The following is a 25934-nucleotide window of genomic DNA, read 5'->3' as shown; positions in this document are numbered from 1 at the left end:
TTAATTTTCTGTTCCCAGTTTTGATCTCAGAAGTGATGTTTTCTCTCCATCCCTCCTTCTAAAGAAAGCTGCAGACCATCTCTTCTGAGTTCATTGAGCATGAGATTTAAGGGTACATGTTAAAAAGCAGCTTTCTAGGCTCAAGGTTGATTGTGGAGTCAGAGCCCCGGAATCTGCGCTTTAACCCACATCGCTGGTGATGGACGGAGTGTCCCAGGGACCACACTTTGAGAAACACCACTGTAGGGGGATTTGTGTTTAATCTCTAGGTGACTTCCCTTTGTCTGCTCTTATTTTCCCCCTCCGAGGAGGGGATCAGTAGCCATCATTAAGAGGAAAATTTCTTTGGTTGTGTTGTTCTATGTAGGGAGACGAGGAAGTCACCCCACAGACGGGGAACGTGACTGGTTGGACGTGGGCGGTGATATTTCTGCACGTCTCCTGGGAAGGCATATGCTCGTTTGGAGACGGTGAGACAGGCAGGAGAAGAAGGCCTGAGTTGCCATCCTCCTTGCACGGGAGCTGGGATGTCAGGTGGTCCAGGTGAAGATACAGAGCTGATCACAGACAGCTGGGGAGAGATGAGCTGAGGGTAATTAGGATTTGGGTAACTGGGTAGAAACAAAGCTAATATTTTAAACTGGTTTAACTGGTTTCACCAATTAAACTGTGCATTGTTGGGTGAGATATTAAATTCTCTGAGTCTCAGATTCCTCCTTTTAAAATGGGAAAAAAATGGCATCTCTGTGGCAGGCTTGTGGTAATGATTAGAGATGAGTTTGTGAAGCACCTGGCGCAGTCCTTGGTGCAATGTAAACATTTGGTGAAAGTCATTATCAATGAGCGCAAATGGGATCTGAGCTCAGATGTTTCTTGAGGACCTTCTAGACTAGGGTTCTGAAGTGGTCTAGAAACTCTTGATGTTCCATAGGAGGTAGGGTAAGTGAGTAGGTGCACACATGCCTCCATTTTGGGGGGCAGAAGAGCCGTAGTTTTCTTTAGATTCTCAGAGGATGGGCTGTCATTTACAGTTGAGCGGGTTGTTTACTCAACAAGGGGACCCAGACTGGGGGGGAGTCAGGGGCAGCTGAGACCCAGCCTTGCACTCAGAGGTCTGGCCCATCTGGGGAAGAGGCAGTGTTTTCTCATTCCCACAAAGCAGTCCTGTGCATGAGGTTAAGAATTTCTTAGTTGGAAGAAACTGGCTTCATCTCCCCCGATTCACACTCCTTCAGCTCATGTTCATTGTAGGTAGGGCCCCCAACCTCACCCCTCACCCCTGCTTCTAGTTCCTATTCCCATGGGAAAGAGCTGCTGAAATGGAAGGGGAGAAGCCACAGGACTAGGGAAGGCAAGGGAAGGATTTAAGTTGGAAGGAAACTAATTAGAAGAATAGGTTTGGCAGAGACCTTACTGGGTAGTTACTCACGCTGAATCCTCTTGATGGCTGTGGGGCAGCTCTCCCAGGAGGCCTGCCCCTCCATGACCACGAGGAATGAGGTAATGGTGGTGGTTTGGGCCTCTTAGATGAGGGCCTGCAGGTGGGAAGGCCAACTGTGTGTGTGTGTGTGTGTGTGTGTGTGTGTGTGTGTGTGTTAAAATACACCTAACATAAAATTTACCGTCAGTGACATTTATACCTTCACAGTTTTGTGCAACCATCACCACTGTCTAGTTCCAGAACATTCTCATCACCCCAAAAAGGAATCCCTGTCCCCATTTCCCCCTCCCTCCAGCCCCTGGCAACCACGAATCTGCTTTCCGTCTCTACGGACTTTTCTGTCCTGGATATTTCACATCAGTGAGATTGTACGATATGTGGGGTTTTGTGTCCAGCTTACTTCATGCAACATGATTTCAAGGTTCATCTGTGTTGTAGTGTGTATCGGTACTTCATTCCTTTGCATGGCTGAATATTCCTTTTTATGGACACACCACATTTCGTTGGTCCATTCATCAGTTGATGGACACTTGGGTTGTTTCTGCCTGTCGGTAATCGTAGATAATGCTGCAGTGAACATGTGCGTACCAATTCTGTGTTTGAGTGTTGTTTTCAGTTCTCTTGGGGATGTAGCCAGCTGTCTGCACGTCTTTATTTTTTTTTAATATTTATTTATTTAGTTGGCTGCTCTGGGTCTTAGATGCGGCACGTGGGATCTTCATTGCCTCATGTGGGCTCTTAGTTGTGTCACGCATGTGGGATCTAGTTCCCTGACCAGGGATTGAACCCGGGCCCCCTGCATTGGGAGCACGGAGTCTTAACCACTGGACCACCAGGGAAGTCCCTGTCCACGTGTCTCTGACTACTGACTTACTAGAGGCCAGCCAACAGGAGGAACTTCTTTCTGGAAGAGGGGAGAAAACAAGGGGACTGTGGCTGCCTGGGGGGCAGGGCGGAGACAGAACACAGTCAGATGGTGGGCAGAGCGGGGCCCCGTGGCCATGCTGGAGGGGATGTGGAGACCTCTTTGCCACGTTGGCCAAATTAGGAAATTGGCTGAGTTGGCCCGGGTGCCCCCCACCCCTTTCAGCACCTCTTGGCCCTTCTGGGCTCAGCATCAGGGATGCCTCCCCCAGGTACCTTCGAAAGGGTCCTGCATTTCCCAGACGCGGGAGACCTCAGAGCCATCGTGGCCCCTACCTGGCCATCAATGTCCTCAGACGGAAACCCGGGCTTCTTCTGACCCTACAGAGTTAGGCAGATTAAGCAGTCATTCTAAAGAGAAAAGCACCATGCAACTGTGGAGACAGGACAGATGTGCTGTTTCACAAGGGGGACCCAGAGAGACGGAAGGTTCGGTCCACGCTCTCCACCAGCCCAGCTAAGGAGAGGTCTTTTCACCAGAGTATGTGAGTCAGCATCGTGACCCAGTGGCCTCCCCTGCAGGTCTGTGTTTGCCTTCTAAGTTGAGGAGTCCTGGAAACAGAAACCTCAGAGAAGGGACTGTTAACGGGGACATTTCAGCCGCAGTGATGGGGCGGGTGGGGCGGAGGCTGGGTGTGTGCCCCTGAACTTCACGTTATAGGGGCCAGAGGCTGTGTGAAGCCTGGTCTTGTTCAGCCTTGAACGGCCCCCCGTTCCGCTGGGAACGCCCATTGGGCACAACTGGGGACAGGCACTGTCCTAGGTGGCCAGTTTGTTATTAATCTCCACGGCATCTGCCACAACTGGGCTGATGTTTCACAGATGTGGCAATAGGCACAGCTGGTTGAGTCATTTCCCCAGGTCACGTGGCAGCAAGGGGCCGTGTCAGGATTGAGTGAGCCTGAGGCCAGAGGGCTGGATTTCACGGTGCTTCTGGGTCCCTCTCTCCTCTGCAACCTATTTCTGGCCACGTCCGTCTCTGAGCCTTGTTTAATAGCTCTTAACAATTTCTCATTTCTTACCAGGTTACTTAGACAAGCTGTAATCTGGCCTTCCCTTCTTGGATGCTCTAAGTTACCTGAACTCAAGCAGAAGCAACCTGGTTCTATTGATAGAATGTTCCTCTCTTCAGCCAACCTCCTGAGCTCCCCACTCGTATTTTACTCGCAACTCCACTCAGCCAGAATGTCTATCTCCTGCCTGTGTACAGACACTGTGCTCATCACAGGGCTTGCATGTGTTTCGACCGCCTTCCAATCTGGAAGAGGCCGGAGCAGTGTCCGGACGCCTAGGTAAACGTGCACAGCGGTGTACCTGGGCTCAGTGGACATGCTCTGCTGGTGAGGAGGCCTCCTGGCTGCTCTCTGGCCCCTGCTAGTTCTTTTAGAAGCCAGCGCACGGAATCAGAGAGGAGCCGTAAGTTAACAGGTGTGGGAGACAGAAGCGATCGGGGCGTGGGGGAAAGCTTTTAGTTAAATTGTGAAAATTCATAATGAAACATACACCGCCGTTACTCAGAGGGCCATGGGGTGGCTGTGTTTACTCGAAGTCCCAGGAGAAGCTAGGATTGATCCCATCCTGCTGAGGGTGTGCAGGGCACCGCAGGAAGCAGAAGCACGTGGCTTTGCAGCTTCAGAAAAGCTGAGAGGAGTCTGGGAGCGCTCTGCTGAGACTTGCATTAATTACTCCTGGTCAGTTCCCACAGCAGGCCCTGGGCCTTGTCTGCTGCTGTATTTGGTGGTCCTGAGGATTTTCAGATTCCACAGTGGGAGCTGGAGAGTGACCCGCCTCCTCCAGGCAGGTGCAGCAACCCTGTGAGTGGTTTTCTGGGGGCCCGGGAGGAGGAAGCCCAGCTCTTGCGTTAACTGATGGGCATCTCCCCCGTCCTCTGGGGGGCGCTGTCCCTTCTGCGGTGGTTCTGAAAATCAAGGGCTGCTCATACCTCATGCTCAGGCAATCCCCGAAATCACACCTGCAGCCCGTAACCTCCCCCAGGGAGGCCCGCGGGCCACACGCCCCCGCCAGTGTCGAGCCATTCCAGGGAGACTTCATCTGCCTCTGACTTCCTGGTTGAAAGACAGTTGCAAAAACGCCACATGTGTGTGACCTTCTCTGTCTTCCTCCACAGAAGCCTGGAATGGTCCCCCCTCCACCGGGAGAGGAAAGCCAGACCGTTGTCCTTCCACCAGGCTGGCAGAGCTACTTGTCCCCTCAGGGCCGGCGCTACTATGTCAACACGGCCACCAATGGTGAGTCCCGCTCTGGGCAGCGTCCTGCGCCCGTCCCGGGGTCCTGTCCGTCTGGAGGGGTGGTTCTCTCCTCCCTCCTTCACCTCCTGGGCTTTAGACTTTTCTCCCCGAAATCTACCTCAGAGGCTGCAGGGGAATCTTGCCTTCTTCACAGGGCTGGGTGGCAGGGGGCTGAGCCTGGGTGGGGAAAGATGCCCTTCAAAGTTGGGGTCATCCTTGGAACCTCACAACCACCCGGCATCTTTGTGGAACCCAGCCTCATGGTCTGGGGCTGTGTTTTCCAAACGGAGATCGCCAGAGGGTCTGCGGTCCACAGCTGGTTTAAATCAAATCAAACAGGTTACGCTACTGCATGATTTCTTGGAACTTGGAATGCGCTGATTGATACCCGAACAAGGGTTATGAGAGTGGGGTTTCCCTAATTACATCACAACATCGCTCTCTCTTCCCTGAAGTATCTCACTGGCTGGAGTTTCTTAGGATGTTTTCTGGGAAATTCTGGGGCTAGTTATGGATTATTTATTCTAACCGGTAATTAGAGGTTCCCTGTGCATTTCTGAGTTGGGTCAGGACCACATCTCTTTGCCTCCGATTATTGTAGGCCTCCTGAGCCTTCACAGCAACTCCAGGATCCTAGCACGTAGGCTGTAGAATGACCTGAAGGAAGGCTGGAGCGGGGTCACACAAGGAGGAGTGGCGGCCTCTATAACAAGGTGGACAGAGCAGTGTACAGGCTGTGGTCTCGGGCTGGGCAGAGCAAAGCCAGCCACCAGCTCTGTCTCTTGACCACCAGAGAACGGAGAGGATGGAAACACGGAAAGTTAGATTTGGTGGGAATCACAGATGTGTGTGCCAAGGCAGAACGTGGATTCGGGTAGGATTTCGGCACCTCACTTCCCCCATCTGTGCCTACCTGACTTACGGCTACCTCCTCCCTCCCGACAGCGCCATTGATATGGCTTATGTTTATGAACCTGCACTTGGCGGGAGCGGGGTGGGGAACTGGTGACAGGAGAGCCAGCTGCTGTTTAGAGGAAGCAACAGAGAAGGCAGCTGACAGCTGCCACTTGGGGCGTCTGGTTTGTTTATATTCCCTGGCAACCTGGCCTTCCGTTCAAGGAGGGGTGTTCTAGTTGAAGAGGTAACCAGGGGTTTCTAGGAAAAGGGAAGTGGAACTAGTTCTGACCATTCTAATGAGAAGCTTCCTCAAATAAGCCCGTGAGCAGCTTTGTACTGTTAGCAGACTTTGAAGTTTCGGAGGTGAGTGTGTTTATGGGCAGTGCCCCATCTGTAAAATGCGGAAGTTGGACCAAATGATCCTGAGATCATCAAGAATTCGGCTCCATTCTTGTCCTGAATTAGCCACTCTGTTGCAAAGGGGCAGAAGGGTAAAAGTCGCTTTCTGAAATCTAACTGATTTTTTAAAAATAGCCGTGTAACAAACAGTCCGTTGCTAGTATATGCTCTCATTCATTTAACTAGCCCTCTCTTTAGTAAGGGGATAGTTAAATCCCATTTTATGTTACCAGGCAGTGTGAATTTCCAATAACTTGCATGTCAAGGAATAGGGTTCTTTTTTCAGCCATTTAAAAATGTAAAAGTCAGGCTTCCCTGGTGGCGCAGTGGTTGAGAGTCCGCCTGCCGATGCAGGGGACGTGGGTTCGTGCCCCGGTCCGGGAAGATCCCCCATGCCGCGGAGTGGAAGCAGCCTCAGCCCTCAAAGTACTTAACTTCTACTAATGGAAGCAGATTTTATTTTATTTTATTTTTTATTTTTGGCTGTACTTTTATTATTTTGGCCATATTTTAAACTTTTGATCCAGCTTGCAGGATCTTAGTTCCCTGACCAGGGATCAAACCTGGGCCCTGACAGTGAAAGCGCCAAGTCCAAACCACTGGACCACCAGGGAATTCCCAGAAGCAGATTTTAAATGAGTCCATATTTGATTGCAGTCGAGAGCAGGGCTGTGAAGGAGGAGTCCACGGTGTTTTGAGAGCATGGCCCAGAGAGACCCTGGGAGGTCAGGGGAGACTTCCTGGAGGAGGAGGTTCCCTTCAGCTGAGATGAGAAGCATGACAACAGTATTGGTCATGTTTGGAGGGATCATGCAGACCCTGAACATCACATTAAAGATTTTGCTTTTTAGTTTTAAGGCACTAGGAAGACCGGATATCTTTCTGATTCTCCTCTGGAATCTTAGCCCCATTTTGTTTGGCTGCTGGGCTGCTTTGTAAATTTTCTAATCTGACTGCCTTTCTGCAGGAAGGTGCTTATCAGAGCAGCCTCTCGCTCTTCTCACACCCACGTTTATCTGACCCCTGACTCCTGGAAGCATGTGTCTCCTCACAGCCGGCCCAGCTGCACCCACCTTTCCGCCCCAACTCTTGGATCTCTGCTGCCCTGGGACTCCGGCCAGAATCGCTCGCCACTGCCCAGGAAGCAGACCCCCTTCTCGCAGGCACCATGAGCCATTTCTTTCTTCTTCCTTCTGTCTGTCCACCTTTCTTCCAAGCTCTCCTGGTCTCCCTTAATCCCTAATCGCTTCTTTTGCAGAGGGCGCTGGGGTACCATAGATGTGCTGTCCCCGTTTTTTACACCACGTACAAATGTAAGGAGTTTAAAGCCCAATTTACATTTGTATTACCTTGCTCTGGCTAATCTGCTTATTTTCAAATCCGTTTAGGATTTTCTGCATGGGGATTGTTACAGGGCTGCTGTGCTGGGCTGCGGGGTACAAAATCAAACCAGAGGCCATCTCCGCCTTCAACGACTGCAGGTGTGATGGAGTCAGAAACACGGAAACCAATGAGTGTTTCGGGTGTTAACGTGGAAACCTGCAGGCCCGAGGAAGGGGGTCGCCAGCTCTATCTGGGTGTCAGACAAGTCTCTGAGAGCAGGGATGCGGGGTCCTTGCCTTGGGCGTTTTCTGCTGCAGTGGCAGCACAAGCAGAGGGGAGGCAGCAGGGGGAAGGCTGATGTGGCTGGCGTGGGTGAGGAACAGAGGGGGGGACTTGGGGGTCTGATCCACTAAAGACCCCAGTGGGGCACCGTGAAGGGTTGGGGCTTTGCCCTGTGGGCGTGGAAAGTGCTGGAAGCGCTGGCTCGACATCCTCAGAATATTGTGGCAAGATGACTCATGCAGCAGAGAGATGGGTTATAGGATGGTGAGCAGGAACCTGACAGGCTCGACGAGAAGAGAAGTAATGAGGTCAGCTCCGTGTCTGTAGTGTGGCCGGAGAGGAGGAGATACGATCTGTCAGACGGGATGTGGCAGGTCCAGGAAAGAAGAACGCACAGATTCCTTTTCTGCCTTGTGTGCCGGAGCTGTTCAGTGAGAACAGGGGACTTGGAAGGAATGGCTTTGGAAGAAAGAAGATGATTCCACGTTGAGCATACCGTTCCTTGGGGAACATTCAGGGAGAGATGGGCAGTGTATGTTGGACGGATGGGTCTGTGACTCAGGGGTCGTCATCTGGGCTAAAGATGAGGTGCTGGGGAGCTGTGTGGGTGCACGGCATGGTGGGCAGAGATCAGGCTGGGTTACACCCCCACTCGTCCCTTGGCCTGACTCCGTTTTACAGGGACCGACCTGCGCAAGCCCAGGTAGCGGCCCGGAACTTGCATTTCATCAGCAGAGAACTGAAATCTGGAGCGTGCAGGAGGTCACCCAGGGCAAGCCTCCAGGGGGAAGAGAGCCCTGCAGAACCATGCTTAAGGGAGGGGCAGAGGGGGCTCGGAAAGAATCGTCAGAGATGTGAGGCTTCCAGGAGCAGGCAATGTCCTGAATGGCAAAGGAGAAAAGCTTGTCAAGACAGACTGAAATACAGGTCAGATTTACGGTGGGGGAGGGGATATTGTAAGTCTTTGGGGAAAGCACACATTATTTAATAAATGGTGTTGGGCCAGATGGCTAACAGGGAAATTTTGTTGGGTAAGTTAATGCAATGACACTATTGTCTTCGTAGAAACTCAGCAAGGCCATCAGAGCATGAGACTTTGGGAGGCATCGTCCCCCCACCCATCTCCCCTTATCTCCTCACGGTTTATGGCTCTCTGGGGCATTTTGTCAGGCAGGGTGGTACTGAGCTCAGGCCCCAGGGTTCTGGTATCAGGAAGTTGCTTGTGCTGCAGTGCTCCGTTCCACCCAAAGTTGACTCTGTTGCCAAAAATGAGAGTGTGTTTAGTTTCTGGTTATTGAGCTATTATCAGTAGCCAGCCTATTCAGGGACCTAAGCTAGTGTTAAGCGGGACCTCTTACTTGCATAAAAAATAACTGCATTTCAAGAAAATAGCACAAAGTTGTTTTGTTCCATTTATCATTGGAAGCCCAGATATGCACATTTAATCACTTAACAGCATAGGGTCAGAGATATTCAGATCTTCTTTTGGGAGAGATACTGGCTTTTTAGATATTATTTAAGATATATTTTTACAATTTGGACCTCGAAGGGATATTTCAAGCCAGTAACGAAGGCCAAGCTTAGTTTTGCTTAGTGTATGAGTCAGTATTTTATCTCTTACATAGATTAATCTTTATATACTTTAAATCTGATAGTTTCATTTATCTTTCATTTCTAAAGAAAGAGGATCATTTGAAGAGGGTGCCTTAGTCCTGTTTCCTAGAAAGCAGAGCCTGAGGCAAGGATTAAGTGTTAACACCTTATTTGGGAGGTATAAGCCCAGAATGGTGAGGGTGGGTGAGAGGGGAAGAGAGGCAAAGGAAGATGCTGGCTAGCCTTGACAGTGAACTGACAGCCAGTGGGTTGCTCAGCAAGTGTGTTCGCTTCTCTGGAACCAGGTTTGCAGAGAGGAGTCATGCCTTTGAGTAGTCCACGGGAGAGCAGAGGTGTCTTATCTGCTCACCTCCTTCTCATCTCCTGTTTCCCACTGGCCACGCTTCTCTGCTTGGAGAGCCATTTCCCCCCACTTTGGGGTGTATCATCTGACCCCCAGCAGCCTCTTGGAAAGCCTTATTCCACCCCCACAGAGCGATGCTTCAGCCAAGCCCAAGGCAGACGGTCAGTGGAGCATGGGTGAGGTACCAACCAAAATAGGAGCAGGCAGTCGATGGAAATGTGAGGAAGAGCCCAGTGTCTGTCCCAGCCTGGAGGCTCCTGTTGCACTATGTGCTGGGCTGTACATCTCTCTCCACTGTCAGGCCTTGATGACTTGATTATTTACAGGGTTTTGGTGGCCAGTGACTTTTACTCAGTCATCCTAGGGGGAACCTTACAAATCATTGAACACAGCAGTTGGCAGTCTACAGCCCTTGGGCCAAATTCAGCTTGCAGCCTGTTTTTGTAGATAGAGTTTAATTGGAACACAGGCGTGCTCTTTTCTTTTTTTTTTTTTTTTTTAAATATATATTTATTTTAATTTTTGGCTGCATTGGGTCTTTGTTGCTGTGCGGGTCTCGTTGTGGTGAGCGGGGGCTACTCTTCGTTGCGGTACGTGGGCTTCTCATTGCCGTGGCTTCTCCTGCTGCAGAGCACGGGCTCTAGGCGTGCGGGCTCCAGAGCGCAGCCTCAGTAGTTGTGGCTCGCGGGCTCTATCTAGAGCAGAGGCTCAGTAGTTGTGGCACAGGGGCTTAGTTGCTCCGCAGCATGTGGGATCTTCCCGGACCAGGGCTCGAACCCGCGTCCCCTGCATTGGCAGGTGGACTCTTAACCACTGCACCACCAGGGAAGCCCCTCTTTTATTTTCTTATTGCCTAAGGCTGCTATTGGGCAAAGATGGCAGAGTTGAGTAGGGTCCATATAGCTCACAAAACCAAAAATGTTTACTCTCTGGCCTTTAAAAGAAAAAGTTTGATGATCCCCAGCCTAACAGATAGAACCCATTCATTTTACACACGAGGAAGGGAGTCCCCCATGGGGTAAAGGGACTCAGTCAAAGTTACCTGCCCATTCAAAGACCAAGCTATGCTTGGATCCCCTGTCTTCTAATCTTTTCCTTTTTACCTCGGTATACAGGAGGATGGGCATGGGGGAGGGCAGTGACTTAATTTGCAATAAGGATAACTGAGTTCATGGATTAGTAGCAGAAACAATCCGAGATAACTTTTATTTTTAAGGCAAACACAGCCATCTTCTGAGAGCATCAGCTGAAACCCAGGAGAGCTGGGAACCGTTTTTAAGCTCTTTTGACAAAGAATTCATATGTATAAATGTTTTATTATGTTTGTGAGCCAAACGTGGAGGATTAAACCAGGATCTGAGCTTTTGGATTCATTTACCAAATAATAGGCACTTTTCTTGATTTCTGGTTTTAATTTTTCTTTAAATGAGTAGATTCCCATTTAACTGTATTACAGCAGGAGCTAATGTGAGTTTCTGGATAAGTTTTCCAGTAGAACCCTTTTTAAAAGCATTCCTTGAACTTTTCTTTGTTACAAATAATTAGAATACTTGAGAGAGCAGCCCTGATAATTCTCAGTTAATAAAAGTTGCCCTGAGAAACTTCTGCACCCAAAAACATGTCTATTTTCATCTGTCCATCTGTGTTAAACAAATGTGAGACTAAAATGGTGCTTTTATTTGACACATTCAATTGATTGAAATAGGTGTGTGTGTGTGTGCACGTGTGTTCATGTTTTTTATTTTAGCTGTATTATTTTCCTTTAATGGACTCTTTCTTAATGGGAAGCTGTGAGACCTTAAATCTTACTATTCATCTGTTTCTGTGGGGTTGCGTTTTTCCCTTCCAGAGAATTCATTTTAATCTGTAATATTAAGGTAACACTTTAGTACACAACACATCTCTCATTTCTCAGCAGCTTTTAAGCAGTTTTAAATTCTCCTGGAATTTTGGCAGGTGCCAAGTGGGTTAGAGAGTCATTCACGCTGCCAGTAAGTTGAAGTCCCACGCTGCCGGTAAGTTGAAGTCAAAACACAAAGGAGACAGAATTTTATTGTTTGCTAGTGTTACTTTGAAAAAGACGACTTATTGGTCAACAGTGTAAAAACTTTCCTCATTGGATGTTAGGTGGAGTCACCAGTTAGCAGCAAGTGGTTCAGATCTGAAATAAAACAGAATGTATGGCATCGGACCCAGCAGTTCCACTCCTAGATATCTACCCAAGAGAACTGAAAACGTGTGCACACAAAAATTTATACATGAATGTCCATAGCAGCATTATTCATAATGGCCAGAAACAACCCAAATGTCCATCAGCGAATGAGTGGATAAACAAAATGTGGTCTGGGAATTCCCTGGCGGTCCGGTGATTAGGACTCCATGCTCTTACCCACAAGGGCCTGCATTCAATCCCTGGTTGGGGAACTAAGATCCCACAAGCTGCTCGGTGTGGGCGCCCCCCCCCCCCCACCAAAATGAATATCCGAAACAAAATGTGGTCTGTCTCTGCAATGGGAAGTGATTCAGCCATAAAAAGGAAGCAAGTACTAATGGGTACATGCAACATGCCTGGGTGAACCTTGAAAATATCGTGCTAAGTGAAAGAAGCCACACACACAAAGCCATATGTTGTGTGATTCCATTTATATGAAATGCTTAGAATAGGCAAATCCATAGACCCAGATAGTAGATTCGTGGTTCCAGGGACTGCGGAGAAGGGGTGACTTCTCACGGGTAAGGGGTGTCCTTTTGAGGTGATGAAAATGTTCTAAAATTAGATAGTGTTGATGGTTGCACATCTTCGTGAATATACTAAAAGCCCCTGTAATGTATGCTTTTAGAGAGTGAGTTTCATGGTATATGAGTTATATCACAATAAAAACAGGCATATAGAGGTAGGTGGGCGAGTTGGTGACTTTCCTGGTGTCCTTCCAGAACAAGTCCTTAGATGCCTCAGTTGGGCATTCCTTCTGCCCAATTCCCAAACTTTAGTGGGCATTGAAGCACATAGGGAGTTTGTTTAAAAATATTGATACACAGGTCCTGCCGCAGACCTACTGAATTGGAATCTACTATTTGGAGCGAGTAAAAATTTCTGCTTTGTATCTTTGTTTTCTGATTGTCACCACCTATTTTTGACGTCTAAGGAGACAACCAGATTGATGATGGCATGGTCAATGGATCAGATATTTTGACGCTGAAGAGTCCATTGAAATCCAGTTTTTCTCTTTTGGAAATTCAATGAGAAAATACAATTTTCTTCGAACAAGTAAACATGCATTATAGTCCCAAGGTTAAATAAATGGTTTATGGTTATATAACCATAAACCATTGTAGTTAAAGTAGAATCTCGTGGGAAAACTACTTGAAGACAAATAACTCAATCTTACAGTGACAGGATATAGAATGAGAATAAAACTACCAAGAAAGGCCCTTCACCTGGTTAATGTTTACACTCTTGTGTTGTCAGGGTAGCAGACTTGCAGATATCTCTAGCCTTTATTCTTGTCTACATAACAGGATGTAGTGGCAGTTCTTATCATTTCACAGCTTTTGAGTCAATAGCTCAAAAAACATTTTTTTTTGAATCTCAGTATTTTTGCCATTAAAAAAAAGAAAGACGTATGAACTCTGGTTTCAACTTTGTTTCTAGCTGCAACTAAGTCAAAGGATTTGGGGCTTCTACTGTTTTCATTTTCCCATTCTCTGTAGCACTCTGACATCTAGACATCTGAACCCCATCCTTGCCTTCAAGGAACTTAGAGTCTAGTGAAAGAGTTCTAGGCCTTGGAGATGTAAGAAAGCTGTAAATTTTTTCTTCCTTCATATTTCTCTTCTCTGGAGAACGTTGTCCCGGAATGTCCTAGCTTGCCTCTGCTTTGCTTTGGACATATGTACCAGTGTAGAGTCACCTTGCCCTCATCATCACTTTGCAGAGCCCAGTGGCCTAGTGAGTGTGGTGGGATCGGATTGTATCCAATGACTAATCCAGCCCTATCACGCTAATCCATCCATATAAAGTGGTAGGATCTTTACCAGGCATTAGATCGACCTGTATTCATTACAGGCCAAGAAAAGTACAAGGTGATCGTGAGCTGTGTATCCATAAGGAATGACGTTTGCTTGGGTTGAACTCTGGTGTGTGATGACTGCATTTCTAGGGCAGTTGTAGTGCCTCTGGTGGCGGTGGGGCAAGGCAGGGTCAGGACCTCTAGATCCAGGTGAGCTGTCCTGCAAAGATTCAGGTAGAGTAGATGTCTCACGGTGGATTGTCTTGAGGCCAGAGGCTGTCCACAGAAGGATTTTATTTTGTGTTCACCATCCTTAAAGACGTTGAATGAGTTGCCAACATTGAAAAATTGGGAAATTTTTCATACCCACCCAGATACTTGTCTCCTTTTGAAAAATTGTGAGGTATGGCCACATGCGGCCCGCCTTCCTGCCTGAACACCACCGCATGGATCTGAGCAGGTTGCCACCATTCCTGATTTTTCTTCTACTCGAGTCTGCTTCATGCAAGCATCTTACATGTTCAGTGCTTGTGGGGCCTTGAGCTTTGACCTGTGTTTGGACATAGCCTCATGGCTTTACAGCAAGTATGGCAGGGGAAAATTAGCATTAGGCATAAAATCAGGAATCTATTTTATAAATGCACTTGGAAGTAAGAGATTATGAAAGGGGACCAGGCAAGAGATGAAAGAATCGGGAGAAAGGACTGACCGGTCCACTTCAGGAAGAACTTTCAGACTCATCTCATACTCTGCCTTATTCCTGGAGCTTTTATGTGCACCCGACCTATTAGTGCAGGAAGCATTGCCGTTTGGGGGCTTCTGTAAAGCCTGTGTGTGTGCGGGGTGGGGGTGGGGCAGTGGGAACATGTGGCCGCAGCAGGAAGTTGGGGTCCACAGGGAAGGGCAGTCGGGACAGAGATAGCCATCAATGCTGTTTAAAGAGTTGGGTCCCACGGAGTCAGTGGAACTCCTGGCAAAAATGGAAATTACCCATAGGTTATATTCTGATGAGTGAGTGGGCCAGGACCACGTGAGTGGATTATCAAGACACAAGTGTTTGCTCAATGCCTTCTCTGTGCCCGTCTCTCATTATGCACTTGGATGGCTCCTTGCAGGGGTGGTGTGGGCGAACACAATGCAAATGGCTTCGAGAACGCCTCCCAGTGGAGATGAGATTGTTAAAGGAGACTTTCCTCGTGGGTTGCAGTCCGTTTTCTTTCCTGCCTGAACAGACCTCTGCGGGTCCCTTCCGGCTCTAAAATCCTGTGCAACAGGGTGTCGTCACACCGCCGTGCTCATCACCCACCACTGCTGGGGAACGTGCCTTGTACGGAGAGCTGGCGTGGTGTCCCGGCGATCAGATCTTCACTGTTGGAGGAAGGTCTCGGAGCTGAGGAACAGCTTTTTTGTAATTTCAGTCCAAGATGGATCCCAGAGTAGGCAGTGCTCTTCCAAGAGGTGTGGGAGGAGGATGGGGTGAGAAGTTAGTGGCGCGGGATGAGTGTTGATTGCATGCGCTCCCCGGCAGCGGGGTGCTGGGCTGGGCACGGGGCTCTGGGAGCCTCCCCTGAAGGGTCTTGCTGTCCTTAGAAGGTCACGGGCTGGGCCTTGTACCCAGCGGGGCTCCTGGACATTCCTGTTGAGTGATGCGCTGCCCTCTTGCCGGCTGTGCTTACTAGCACCTGTGTACCCAGCCCGAGAAGAAATAGCCCCTGTAATGGGTGAGAGCGGAGGAAGTTACCGAGCGGTCCAGCACAGGGATGGACTGTGGGAAGAACGTGCTGGAGGGAGATTCTGCCCCCCGCCCCCTCCCCAGGCATTCAGCCTTAATGGCCCTTGTGGGGATCTAATGGGGGTGGGGCGGTCTCGGGGACTGGGGATATTTGGGGTAGGGAGGTTGGAGCAGAAGCAGTTTTCCAACTGGTACAGACGTTTTTCACTGTTTGAACAACCACTCTGACGGCACTCGTGCTCTGCATGGCTGCCTGCTGGGACATGTACTAGGGCTGGGGCTTAGTTGTCCCCTGGTCCCTGGTGGTCCAGTTCCTTGCTCCCCCTCTGGGCCCTGCCACAGACCCGGACCCTCTGCTTCTGAATCCCTGGACTCCTCTGTCCAGACTTTCTGGCCCCCAGATCAACTCCATAGGTTAGCGTGACCTCCATCCCTGCCTCCTACTGTTCCCAGCCAGCTGCAGCCTTTTGAACTGTGTCCCCCCCACCCCCGCCAAGGAAGTTTAAGTCCTAACCCCTACGACCCTTGAATGTGACCTTGGATATAGGGTCTTTGCAGACAATCAGGTTAAGATCCCGGCGCTTGCTGGGCCCTCGTCCAATATGTCGGATCCTTACGAAAAGCGTTTTGGACTCAGAGACAGACACACACAGAGGGAAGACGATGTGAAGACACAAAGGGAGCCCATCTGTGAGCCACGGAATGACTGAGGCCACCAGAAGCCAGGGAAGAGGCCTAGAGCAGATGCTCACAAGCTCTCAGAAGGAAGCAGTCTCGCTGACACCTTGGTCTCAGACTTCCAGCCTCCAGAACTGTGACACAACACATTTCTGTCGTAGTCGAAGCTGCCTAGTTCATGGTAGTTTGTTAGGGCAGCCCCAGGAAACCAATACATTTCCCACACCCAGAGTAACATGCCGTTGTGGTCTCTTTGGGCACTGCTAAGCCAAACAAGCGGTGTTTTGTCCTCCGCAATGCTGTGGACAGGAGCAATCTGTCATCCGTGTCTCAGAACACCTGGCCTACGGGGCAGTTAGCACCAGCAGCAGGAAGGGTGGCGCGCCTTCCTGTTACGTTGCCAACCTATCGCCAGCCGATCAGTGAATGTGAGGTATGAGCTCCGGCTTGGAATAGCTGCCAGGGTATCAGAATGCCAGTAATTCCAAGAGATGTGCGTGCAGGAAAGCTTTAATACAAGCTGCAGGAAAGAGACACTTGTTTTCTCTTCCCCATTTAAGTGGATTTCCCACTCCTTTTTTTTTTTTTTTTTTTTTGGAGTAGAGTTGATTTACAATGCTGTGTTAGTTTCAGGTTCACAGCAATGTGAACTGAGACACTTCATAAAGCAGTTGATTTCCAATACTTGTGATGCTTCTCTTGGACATACCAGAGAGGACTTGGCTGGAGGTCATGTTCATCTCTGGTGTAAGCCAGATTCTAGGTGCATTCCCAGCAATCCTGGTCTTGAGCCCCCATCTTGGAAAGAGAAGGTTGGGCTGCTTTGGAAAGCCTTTCAAGCTTTGTATTTCCTAAGGACAGAGCCCTGTGGCCATGCAGACAGGACCCAGCTCCCGGCCACCACCTCCCTCTGTCCCTGATACCTGCTGCCTGGGGTGCCCTCCACTCTCATGACACACCATTGCATTTAGAGGTGGAGGGAGATAACTTGTACGCAGGGGTTCTTCCTGAGCAGTGGGATTAGGGAGGATTTTTATTCTCTTTTGATTTTGCCGTTTTCCAGTGTTTTCTCCCTTGGACCTGTATTACTTGTACAAGTAGGTAAAATTAGCTTCTCTGAAATAGAGGAGCGGATGGGAGCTGAGCGCCAAGGTTCTCTCTTGCTTCGCCTTCCCCAGCACGACATCCCACCCTCCTCGGTTCCTCTGGAGAGGTGGTCTCGCGTTCTGGGGATCCTTCTGGGGCTGAGAAGCACAAACTGGAGCCTGAAAGGCCCCCGGTCTTTTCTATATGGCACAAAGGAGCATCCAGGGATGCCGGGCCACATGATCTCTGCCACAGAAGGAGGTGTGTTCTGGGCTGGGACTCAAGGAGACCCCCATCCCCTCCTCCCCCTCCCTTCTCTTCCTCTCTGCCACAGATAAAGACCTCACTTGCTTTCTGCTGCCGGTATGCAAAATTAACATGTGCTGATGGGGGAGACACTGCAGAAAAGGTACGGAGAGGACAGAACAGGGACACAGCCTTGGGAAATAGGACAGAAGGGGCCAGGGAGCACACAGTGCTTTTGGACACCACGTCCCCACCCAGCTGGCTCAACTCTCGTGCACAGAGCGTGCATTCCTCTTAACCAGGTGTGCAAATGCGAAGCCTTCTTAGTTAGCGGGCTTTAGGGATGGAGAGGAAATCCTCAAGAGGCTTGCATAACAGCCCAAACATTTGTGGTCCCGGAGGATTTCTTCTTTGCTCTCTCAGAGCTTCTGCCCCGTGGGGTTCACTTTTCTCTCTCCGCATCTCTCGGGCCAACTTGACTATTGGCCGCAGTTTTCAGCCAACAACACCCGTTCAGAGGAAAGGAGGTGAGCAGTGGATGCTTTCAAGTCAGGAGTAATTCGTGGGTTGGTTTGATTGTTGTACCTTTCAAAAAATATATATATATTTTTTATAGCCCTACCTCCAGCCGCTGGAGGCGGGGTGAACTGTTGCAGAGAATGCAATCTTCGTCCTTGTCTTTCTCTACGTCTGTGGTTCTCAAAGTGGGGTCCCTGGACCAGCAGCGTCAGTATCACCTGGGAATTTGTTAGAAATGCTGTCTCTCAGGCCCCACCCTGGCCCTCCTGAATCTGACCCTCTGGGGGTGTGCCCCGCGATCTGTGGTTTAACCAGGTCCCCAGGTGATGCTCTTATGCTCTAACGTTGCAGGAGGCTGCCTCTGCCCCCAGCATTTTAGCGTTTCCCTAATTGGATGAGGCTTTCCGGCTTCTTTGCAGAGAGGGTTTTCTTTGTTTGCTTTTTTTTTTTTTTAAACTTAACTCCTGCACTTTCCTAAGGAATCTTGTTTCATTCAGCTCTACCCATTTCTTCCCCATTTCGTGTAGTCTTCTCTACCCGGAATGCCCTTTCTTTATGTTTGAGGAGAGCTCATTTTGCCCGGAACTTCTGTACCTGTTTTGCAGTGTTGGTTCTTTGTGCCTCAGGGGCTGGCCGGCCTTCCTCGGAGTTCCAGCGGCCTTGGAAGTGCCTTTGGGGCCGCACCTCAGGGAGATGATTGCCTATTCCTATTTTGCAGAATAACCAGAGCTCTTTCTGACAGTTTCCTCTGGCCTGTGAAAAGCAACACTCTCAGTGATCTTGAGCCTTATTTGTAAAATGTAAAGTCACACCTTTTACTGGAAAGTCTTCTAAATCTGGATTAGCAGTGCAGAGCGATTGAAGTCCATAAATGCTGAGTTTCTGAGAAAACAAAACAAAAAGGTGACATATGGGTGGAAAATACCAGTTCGTGGGTAGAGAAGCTTCTGAACCATTGAGCGGTGTGATTTTTTTCCCAGGAGAGGTTATGGAAGTCCTACTTCAGAAGTCACAATTCAGCCTGGTCACAGAAGGAGATTCCAGATGTGGATCTAATGGCCTTGGGGGTGGCATTGACCGTTACAGGGCAGTGCATTTGAGGGATTGTCCAAGGGCAGGGACTACCTTGTTATAGGAATAGAAGCCCACCCAAAGTAGCTTATGAAAAAAGGACCTTTATTAGAAGGATATGGGGCATCTCACAGAAGCCCCCGCTTAAGGACCGGAAGGAAAGTCAGCCGCGTTGTTTGTCCTGGGTTTCTGGGATCTCCTGATGTCTTATGCCCATTTCTGGGTCTGTTTCATACATATTTTTCTCTGCAGACTTGCCTTTTTTCTTTAGTAGCCAGTTAGCAGAAAATGATCCAGTGGGTGAAAAAAATAGTGTCTTGTCATCTTAATTTGCACTTCTCCAATTTTTTTTTTTTTTTTTTTTTTTTTGCGGTACGCGGGCCTCTCACCACTGCGGCCTCTCCCGCTGCAGAGCACAGGCTCTGGACGCGCAGCCTCAGCGGCCGTGGCTCACGGACCCAGCCGCTCCGCAGCATGCGGGATCTTTCCAGAACGGGGCGCGAACCCGCGTCCCCTGCATCGGCAGGCGGACTCCCAACCACTGCGCCACCGGGGAAGCCCCACTTCTCCAATTTTTGAGTGAGAATCAGCATCTTTTCTTCCTTATTGGTCATCTGCAATTGTTTTTCTGTGACCCACCTGTGTACGTTCTGGGCTCTTTTTGGATTGAGCAGCTTGCTTGATTTCTACTTCATACTATGTGAAGGGAATTGGTGACCCATCTGCTCTCCCTGCCCCTTCTTTGTCTTTCTGTTGTCTGTTTATCTTTTTATCTACACACACACACACACACACACACACACACACACACACACTCACACACTCACTCACTCACTCACTCATCTTTAAAGTCAGCCATTGGCAATGTAACTAGACTTGCTTCTGACAGTGCTTTGAATTGAGCCTCCATTCTTTCCTCAAACATCTATTGAGTGCCTGCTGTACCGGGGGGCCAGGGAGACAGAGATACATCTATTTGATACAGTCCCAGCCCTTAGAGCACATCTCTGGGAGGATCGGATTTGAAAGCAGGTGTTACAGCTGAGTTAGGAAGACCTCATCCAGCTCCCCAGCTGTCAGCTCCCTGAGGGCAGGGATGATGCTGTGAGCTCTCAGAGCCCCTCCCCAGCCTGGTGCCTGTTCATAGGGCTCAGAAAACCTAAATGATGTTGGCGGAGAGCGCATAGGGCTGTGAGTGTCCCAGGCTTTGATTTGATAAGATTTCCAGCTGAGAATATCCTGATGGCGCTGACCTGTCAGCTCTGTCCACGCCAACCACCTGGGACCAGAATTGCATAAAACCCTAAGGACTCAGTTGTGCTAAAGGGTTTGTGACAGTCACTGTAATTCATAAGGCTCCCTCAGGAACTAAAATAGATAACAAAGCCACAGAGTCAAAGCAGAGGCTCTTGGGGACAGATGTTATGAACCTGATATTTTTAGAACATTGGGGTAGACATGACATTTTGGAGGGTTCCTTAAGTTCCCCTACGTTGCTCTCACACATCTTGCTTCGTACTATGCCTGATCCCGTGTCTGATCGCTCCCCTGGAGTTTTTTTTGTCTCATCCAGGTACCTCCCCGTCTGTGGCTGGTTCCCATCATGGTTTACTATGGACTCTACCCGTTTTTCTTACATCTGGTTAACCCCTGAGTCTGCTTGTTAAAATGCTGACTTCTGGGTTCCACCCAAGACCTGCTAAACCAGAGTCTTCGGGTGCAAGGTCTGAGAATCTGTAGCTTCAGATCGAATGATCCTGAGGAGAGACCAAGTTTGGGAAACAGACCTGGAGCTTTGCTTAATAGCTGTGCTTAGGGTCTGGATCCCGAGTGTTCAGGCTTTGATGTGATAAGATTTCCTTCTGCGGACCCATGTACAGTTTCCTCAGCCATACAGCAGGGCTTGTAATATCTGTGAGCTGGCAGTCAGCTGCCCATACTTGCTGGCTCAATGACACGACCCCCTTTTTCCTATGTTGCATCAGCCCTCATCATTCCCCAGCCCAAGTTCAGGGATTCCTGGTGTGTTTGACCGAGTCTACACCCTATGAGGAGGTTGGTATGTCGGGGATCCTAAAGGGGTTGAAGGACAGGCTCGGGGTGTTCCAGGCGGACCACCCTCCCTACTAGAATTTCTCTGGGAGCTCCCCACCCTACTCTTTCAGGCCCTTTGTGCCAGCTGGAGCCAGTCCAAAGCTTGGCTCAGGCCAGTATCCAATGGCCAGGGCACTGACGGGGCTGCTGCTTCATCCATTGGCATCACCAGCCTCTGTATCATCTGTAGAGCGGGCGTCAGGGCCCCTGCCCCGCCTGGATCACAGGGTTGCATAAGGGTTCTGTGGGCTGCTGTGCGGCGACCCCCCTGCAGCTCAGACATGCTAACGAAGACCTTCTAGCACCTCTTCCCCCCAGCCCCCGAGAGGGAGCCCTGCCCTCCCTCTCCCTTTGGGAGCTGTGTTCTGTGAAGGCAGGAAGAGGAGGGTGGGGCGGGGAGACAGCTGGTGGGATGGAAGTTGGGAAACAGAGAGGAGGGAGGAAGGAATGCAGAGGGTTTTGTTTCATTCATATTATTAGTGTTGTTGTTTAATGTGTTTGAGGGCTTCCTCTGTCTCCGAGACTGTGCTGGAAGCTGTATGTGCCCACTGACGGTGCATCCCAGGACCACGAGGCTGCAGTCGTGTCATCCCCACTTTACAGTGAGGAAACCGAGGCCGACTAGTAAGGGGTGGACCTGGGATTCGAACCTCTGTCTGTGTGACACCTGAGCTCTTAGGAACATCTCTAGGCTGCCTCAGAATATTTGAGGGGTGTTTTAAACACCCGGTCCAGGTTCCTTTCCACTTCTTGCCTTTCTTGTGCCCGTGGAGTCCTGGTGTCCCCAGCTCTCCTCTTCCACAGTGCTCAGGGGAGCACCCCAGGGCTGTGTGTGCTGCCTGAAGGCTGGGAGTTGGTGGGGTGTTAGCTGCCACCTACTTACCCCCATCCCCACCCCCCCAGGCTTGACTCCAGCCAGCATTTCCCGCTGAAGACCTCAGGTCTCCGAGCCTGGGGTCCGTGTTTGCTGAAGCTCAGGAAATAGACTAGATTCTGGGGCCGGTGGCCGTGGTGCAACCCTTCTGGGCTGCCTGAGACTCAGGGTCTGGTCCAGGCTCAGAAGCCCTCCCACTGGTGATCAGACGTAGACGATCCTGCAGAGCAGTTCTTGCCCCTGCAAGAGGGTGTTGTGTTTTTTCGTTTGTTTGTTTAAATGTACAAGGCTATATTTTATTCAGTTAGGTACAGTATTCTACGTATCTCCATTTTCCATGGAATTTGTTAATCCTGTGTTTCAGTTCTTTGATGCCATTTTAAAAATGTTGTGCCTGCTTGATTTTTCAGTTTTGACAGAGGTGCTTTAAAGTCCTAGTTTTGGAGGCATGTCCACTTCTTGCAATTGTGAAAGTTTTCTTGGCCACACCACATGGCTTGCAGGATCTTAGTTCCCTGACCAGGGCTCGAACCCGGGCCCTCTGCAGTTTAAGCGCAGAGTCCTAACCACTGGACCGCCAGGGAATTTCCTGCGAAAGGGTGTTTGCGAGGAGCTTTTGCGTCCTTCTGTTTCCACATGCTCTGTCCCTGCCAAGAGCATCCGGGGTGTGCGTGATCAGGACCCAAGAACCCAGTTCCTCCTAGGCTGGTACCTGTGGTTATTTCACCTGATAGCCAGTGGGGGCAGCAGAGAGCTACTACTCAACCAAGAAAACTGACCAATCATGAGCCAGGAGTCCACTGGTGGGTGGGGCAGAGTGTGGGAAGGGGAGGGGGAAATGGGTGGGGGACAAGGCTCACAGATTCCCCCAAGGCAGATGAGGTCCAGGGGCTCACTGACTTTCCCACTGAAAGCTCGTACCTCGCAAAGCATGAAGGATGTAGTCTTAACAAAGGGAAACGAAGTCTACAAGTGACTCTAAAGTTAATAACTCCTGCCTTGCTTACTGTTTTTTAAAAATAATTATAATCATAATTATTCTTATTTTAAGGAAGGGGCGTCTGTGCTCTGAAATCACATTTACATCACTTTCCACCTTTCAACTATACTCTCTCTTTAAAAGTTTTATTCTACATGGGCAGCCACTGTAATCCACTGATGGGGAAATGGAAATTTCTGGCTTCTCACGTGGATGGCTAGAATAGCAACCTCCCTTGGTCCGATTTGATCCACGGTCAGCAGTCAGCTCATTTGTGTGTGTATCTGTCTCCCCTGTTTTCAGCGGAAGAGGTTCGCGTTGAGTTAGAGTTGCCTTTAGGAAACAATGTGTTTCTCCTGAATTGGGTTGGACGGTCAGAGGCTTTCCAAGCACGGGTTTCACCCCTTCCACTCTGTCCTCACTGGCCCCCACCCCCCACCCAGAGCCTTTGGGGCCTGCATGGCAGTGACTGTTAGCAGTCTGGGTGGTCACCTGGAATGACCTAGCACCCCAGGATGGAAGCCCAGAGAATGCAAGGGGGCCTCAATCCAGGGTAGCCTGAGCCCCGAGCTGCCACTTCAGTTTTGCTGTGGCGCTATCGGGGAGCCTGGTGTGCTGTAAATAGATTAGGGAGTCTTTTATTGAAAAAGACCTGGAAATGGTTTCCTGCCTGTGTGTGGTGTGGTCATCTGGGGTGATTTTTCCTGCTGCCGATGAGGTCACTCAGCCAGAGCCCCGGGGGCTCTCTCCAGATGTCCGCCTGGCCTGCCCCATGCTCACAGTGGCTTTGTATTTTGGGCTGACCAGAGCTGGCTAAGACCAGGAGGTGGGCTGGGCGGAACCCTTCAGGCATCTGCATTGTCCCTGATGGAGTCCTGGTGGAGGTTGGATAGAGAGATGGCGATACAGGAGAAGGGATCACCTTCCTGCCTCTGGGGGCCTGTGAGTGACCCAGGCTGGCGAGTACAGGGCAAGGGGCCTTCCTTCGGGCCCTAGCATCTAGAGCGTGGTTCTGACTGCAGGCAGCATCTCCCTGGGATTTCAGAGCCTTCTCCCGCAGTCCGCTGGGAAGGCTGCATGGAGGAAGAGGCGTTTTAGTTGGAACTTGGCAAATGAACACGATCCTGACATCCAGGGATGGTGGGGGCAGGAGGTGGTGAAGGTGTGTAAACAATCAGAGCAAAGACATGTTCCGAGACCAGCAAGTGAGTTACCTGGGCTGGAGTGAGGTCAGTGGGAGTCAGTCTGGACAGACAGACAAGGTTGCTGTGCTGGAGCCTCGCTGGCCGAGAGATGGGCGTGGGGATGACAAAGCTTGGACTTTGTTCTCTGTGCCTTGTTGGAAAGGAGGCGCAAGGGGTTCTTCAGGTGAGCGCTGACCCTGAGTGGGGAGACACGTTAGGGGTAAGGTGGAGAGGAGGTGAGGAAAGTGATGGAGGGGGCACCTCCAGGCCCCAGGAACTGATTGCATGTGGGTGGTGGGACCTGGGAGGAGCTGGTGAAGCCGTGGAGGTTGGTCCCTTGAGCCCCAGGGGGTTGGGTTGGAGGGGAGAGCCTGAGCTGGGCGCTGTGGATGTGGAGACAGCAGTTTGGCCTCCAGGTGGGGTCGATCCAGCGGGCGGAAGAGAGGCCTCTCTAGGAAGGAGATGGAGGCTGCAGGCCGCGTCTGGTCTCTGCTGGAGCCCAGCTCACTTTGTAGGAAGGCTGTTTTCTCATCTGAATTCCCCCCCATTTCTCCATCCAGCCTCGCTTGTCTGTTTGCTTTATTTAACTCTGATAAGGCACTTACTGTGTGCCCCTGTCATCCTAAGCACCTTACATGTACTAACCCATTTCATGCTATTACAGCCCTAATTAGGTACCATTTTTATCCCCATTGTACAGTTGAGGAAAACAAAACACAGGGTTAGATGGCTTCCAAAGGTCACTCAGCTCCTGAGCGGCCAGGCCTAGGATGCTTTCCACTGCCCTCGGCCTCAGAGCAGTCTGGTGGTCTTCATGTAGATTCTCCAAGTCTTGGTGTGCTCAGCACCAGCCCGAGCGTCCCTCCTCCTCCAGGGAGGCTGCCCTCTGGTCACCCCTCCTAGAAGACCCCTCTGCTCTCTTGTTCCTGGTCACATCCTCCCTGCTGCTTGCCTTTTGCTCACCCTCCTTTTTCTCTCCCTTAAGACATGAAGGGACCGTATTACCACCCGACTCCTAGAGCCATAAGATCCCAAAACCCAAACAGTAGATCTTAAGGTTTTGAGACCACCAATCAAAGCTGGAGGGCAAGAGTATTGGGGCCTAAAGGACCAGTCAGCCCGACCCTTTCATTTTAGATGAAGAATCGGAGGACCAGAGAAGTAGCATGACTTGCCCAGGGCTGCACAGCAGATAAGAGTGAACTGAGGGCAAACCGCAGTTCTCTCGAATCTTAATTCACAGAAGCCATTGAAAGATTGTGTTCGTTTTTGCTTTAAATATTTGAGACAATTGAATTTTCAGTAAGAGAATTTTGGACTAAATAATGTCATATCCATATATTGGACTAACTTTAAAAATAACTTGATGCTAAAAGCTTATAAATGGGCATTTGGCATGGACACAACAGCTGCCTCGGGTGGGTGCCATTATTGATCTCATTTTACAGAGGTGGAAACCGAGGCACCAAGGGGACGATTAGCTTGGTCAAGGTTAAACTGGTGGTGAGAGGCAGAGCTGGGATTCAAACCCAGGCATCTGGCTCTAGACTCACTGCTGTTAATAGATCCTAACCCCTGTGCTATCCGACCTTTTTAATGGTTTTGGAAAGATACCCACAGAAGTCCATAGGTGAAAAGAATGTACAGTATGATTTTGTTTTGTTCCAAAGATGTACATAGGCCTAGAAAACAAATCAGCACACAGGTACCCAAATGTTTAGTGATGACCTCCGAGTTGTGGGACTACAGATGATACTTTTTCTTCTTTGTACTTTTTTCTACATCATCACGTTGTAAATAGTGAGAAAGTATTATTTTTATCACTAGATAATTTTATGAGAAGTCTCTGCTCACAGCAGTGAGATGGGTAAAGTAGCGTTTGGGGGATGATCATATAGCTGCAATCTTAGCTTTATTTCTGGCTGGGTATTGGAAGAGAGAGAAGTGTTCAATCAGACACAGCAGCTGTAATTCACACGAGACGTGGAG

General features: G+C 49.8%; 1 protein-coding gene and 1 non-coding gene across 2 annotated transcripts in view; one reads left to right on the top strand and one right to left on the bottom strand.

Annotated features, from left to right (window-relative positions):
- The window catches only part of GAS7 (growth arrest specific 7), a 192919-nt gene that overhangs the window by 114652 nt on the left and 52333 nt on the right, over positions 1 to 25934 (top strand). Inside the window, exon 2 of the mRNA XM_065897040.1 lies at positions 4494 to 4614. Within this exon, the coding sequence (XP_065753112.1) occupies positions 4494 to 4614 (121 nt within the window). The remainder of the gene's footprint in view (positions 1 to 4493; positions 4615 to 25934) is intronic.
- TRNAL-UAA (transfer RNA leucine (anticodon UAA)) lies at positions 22294 to 22366 on the bottom strand. Its single transcript has one exon. It is a non-coding gene; the product is annotated as a tRNA-Leu (tRNA).

The sequence above is a fragment of the Phocoena phocoena genome, chromosome 19 (genome assembly GCF_963924675.1).
Source record: "Phocoena phocoena chromosome 19, mPhoPho1.1, whole genome shotgun sequence".
NCBI classification, from domain to species: Eukaryota; Metazoa; Chordata; class Mammalia; order Artiodactyla; family Phocoenidae; genus Phocoena; species Phocoena phocoena.
This window is presented reverse-complemented; position numbering and strand designations above follow the sequence as displayed.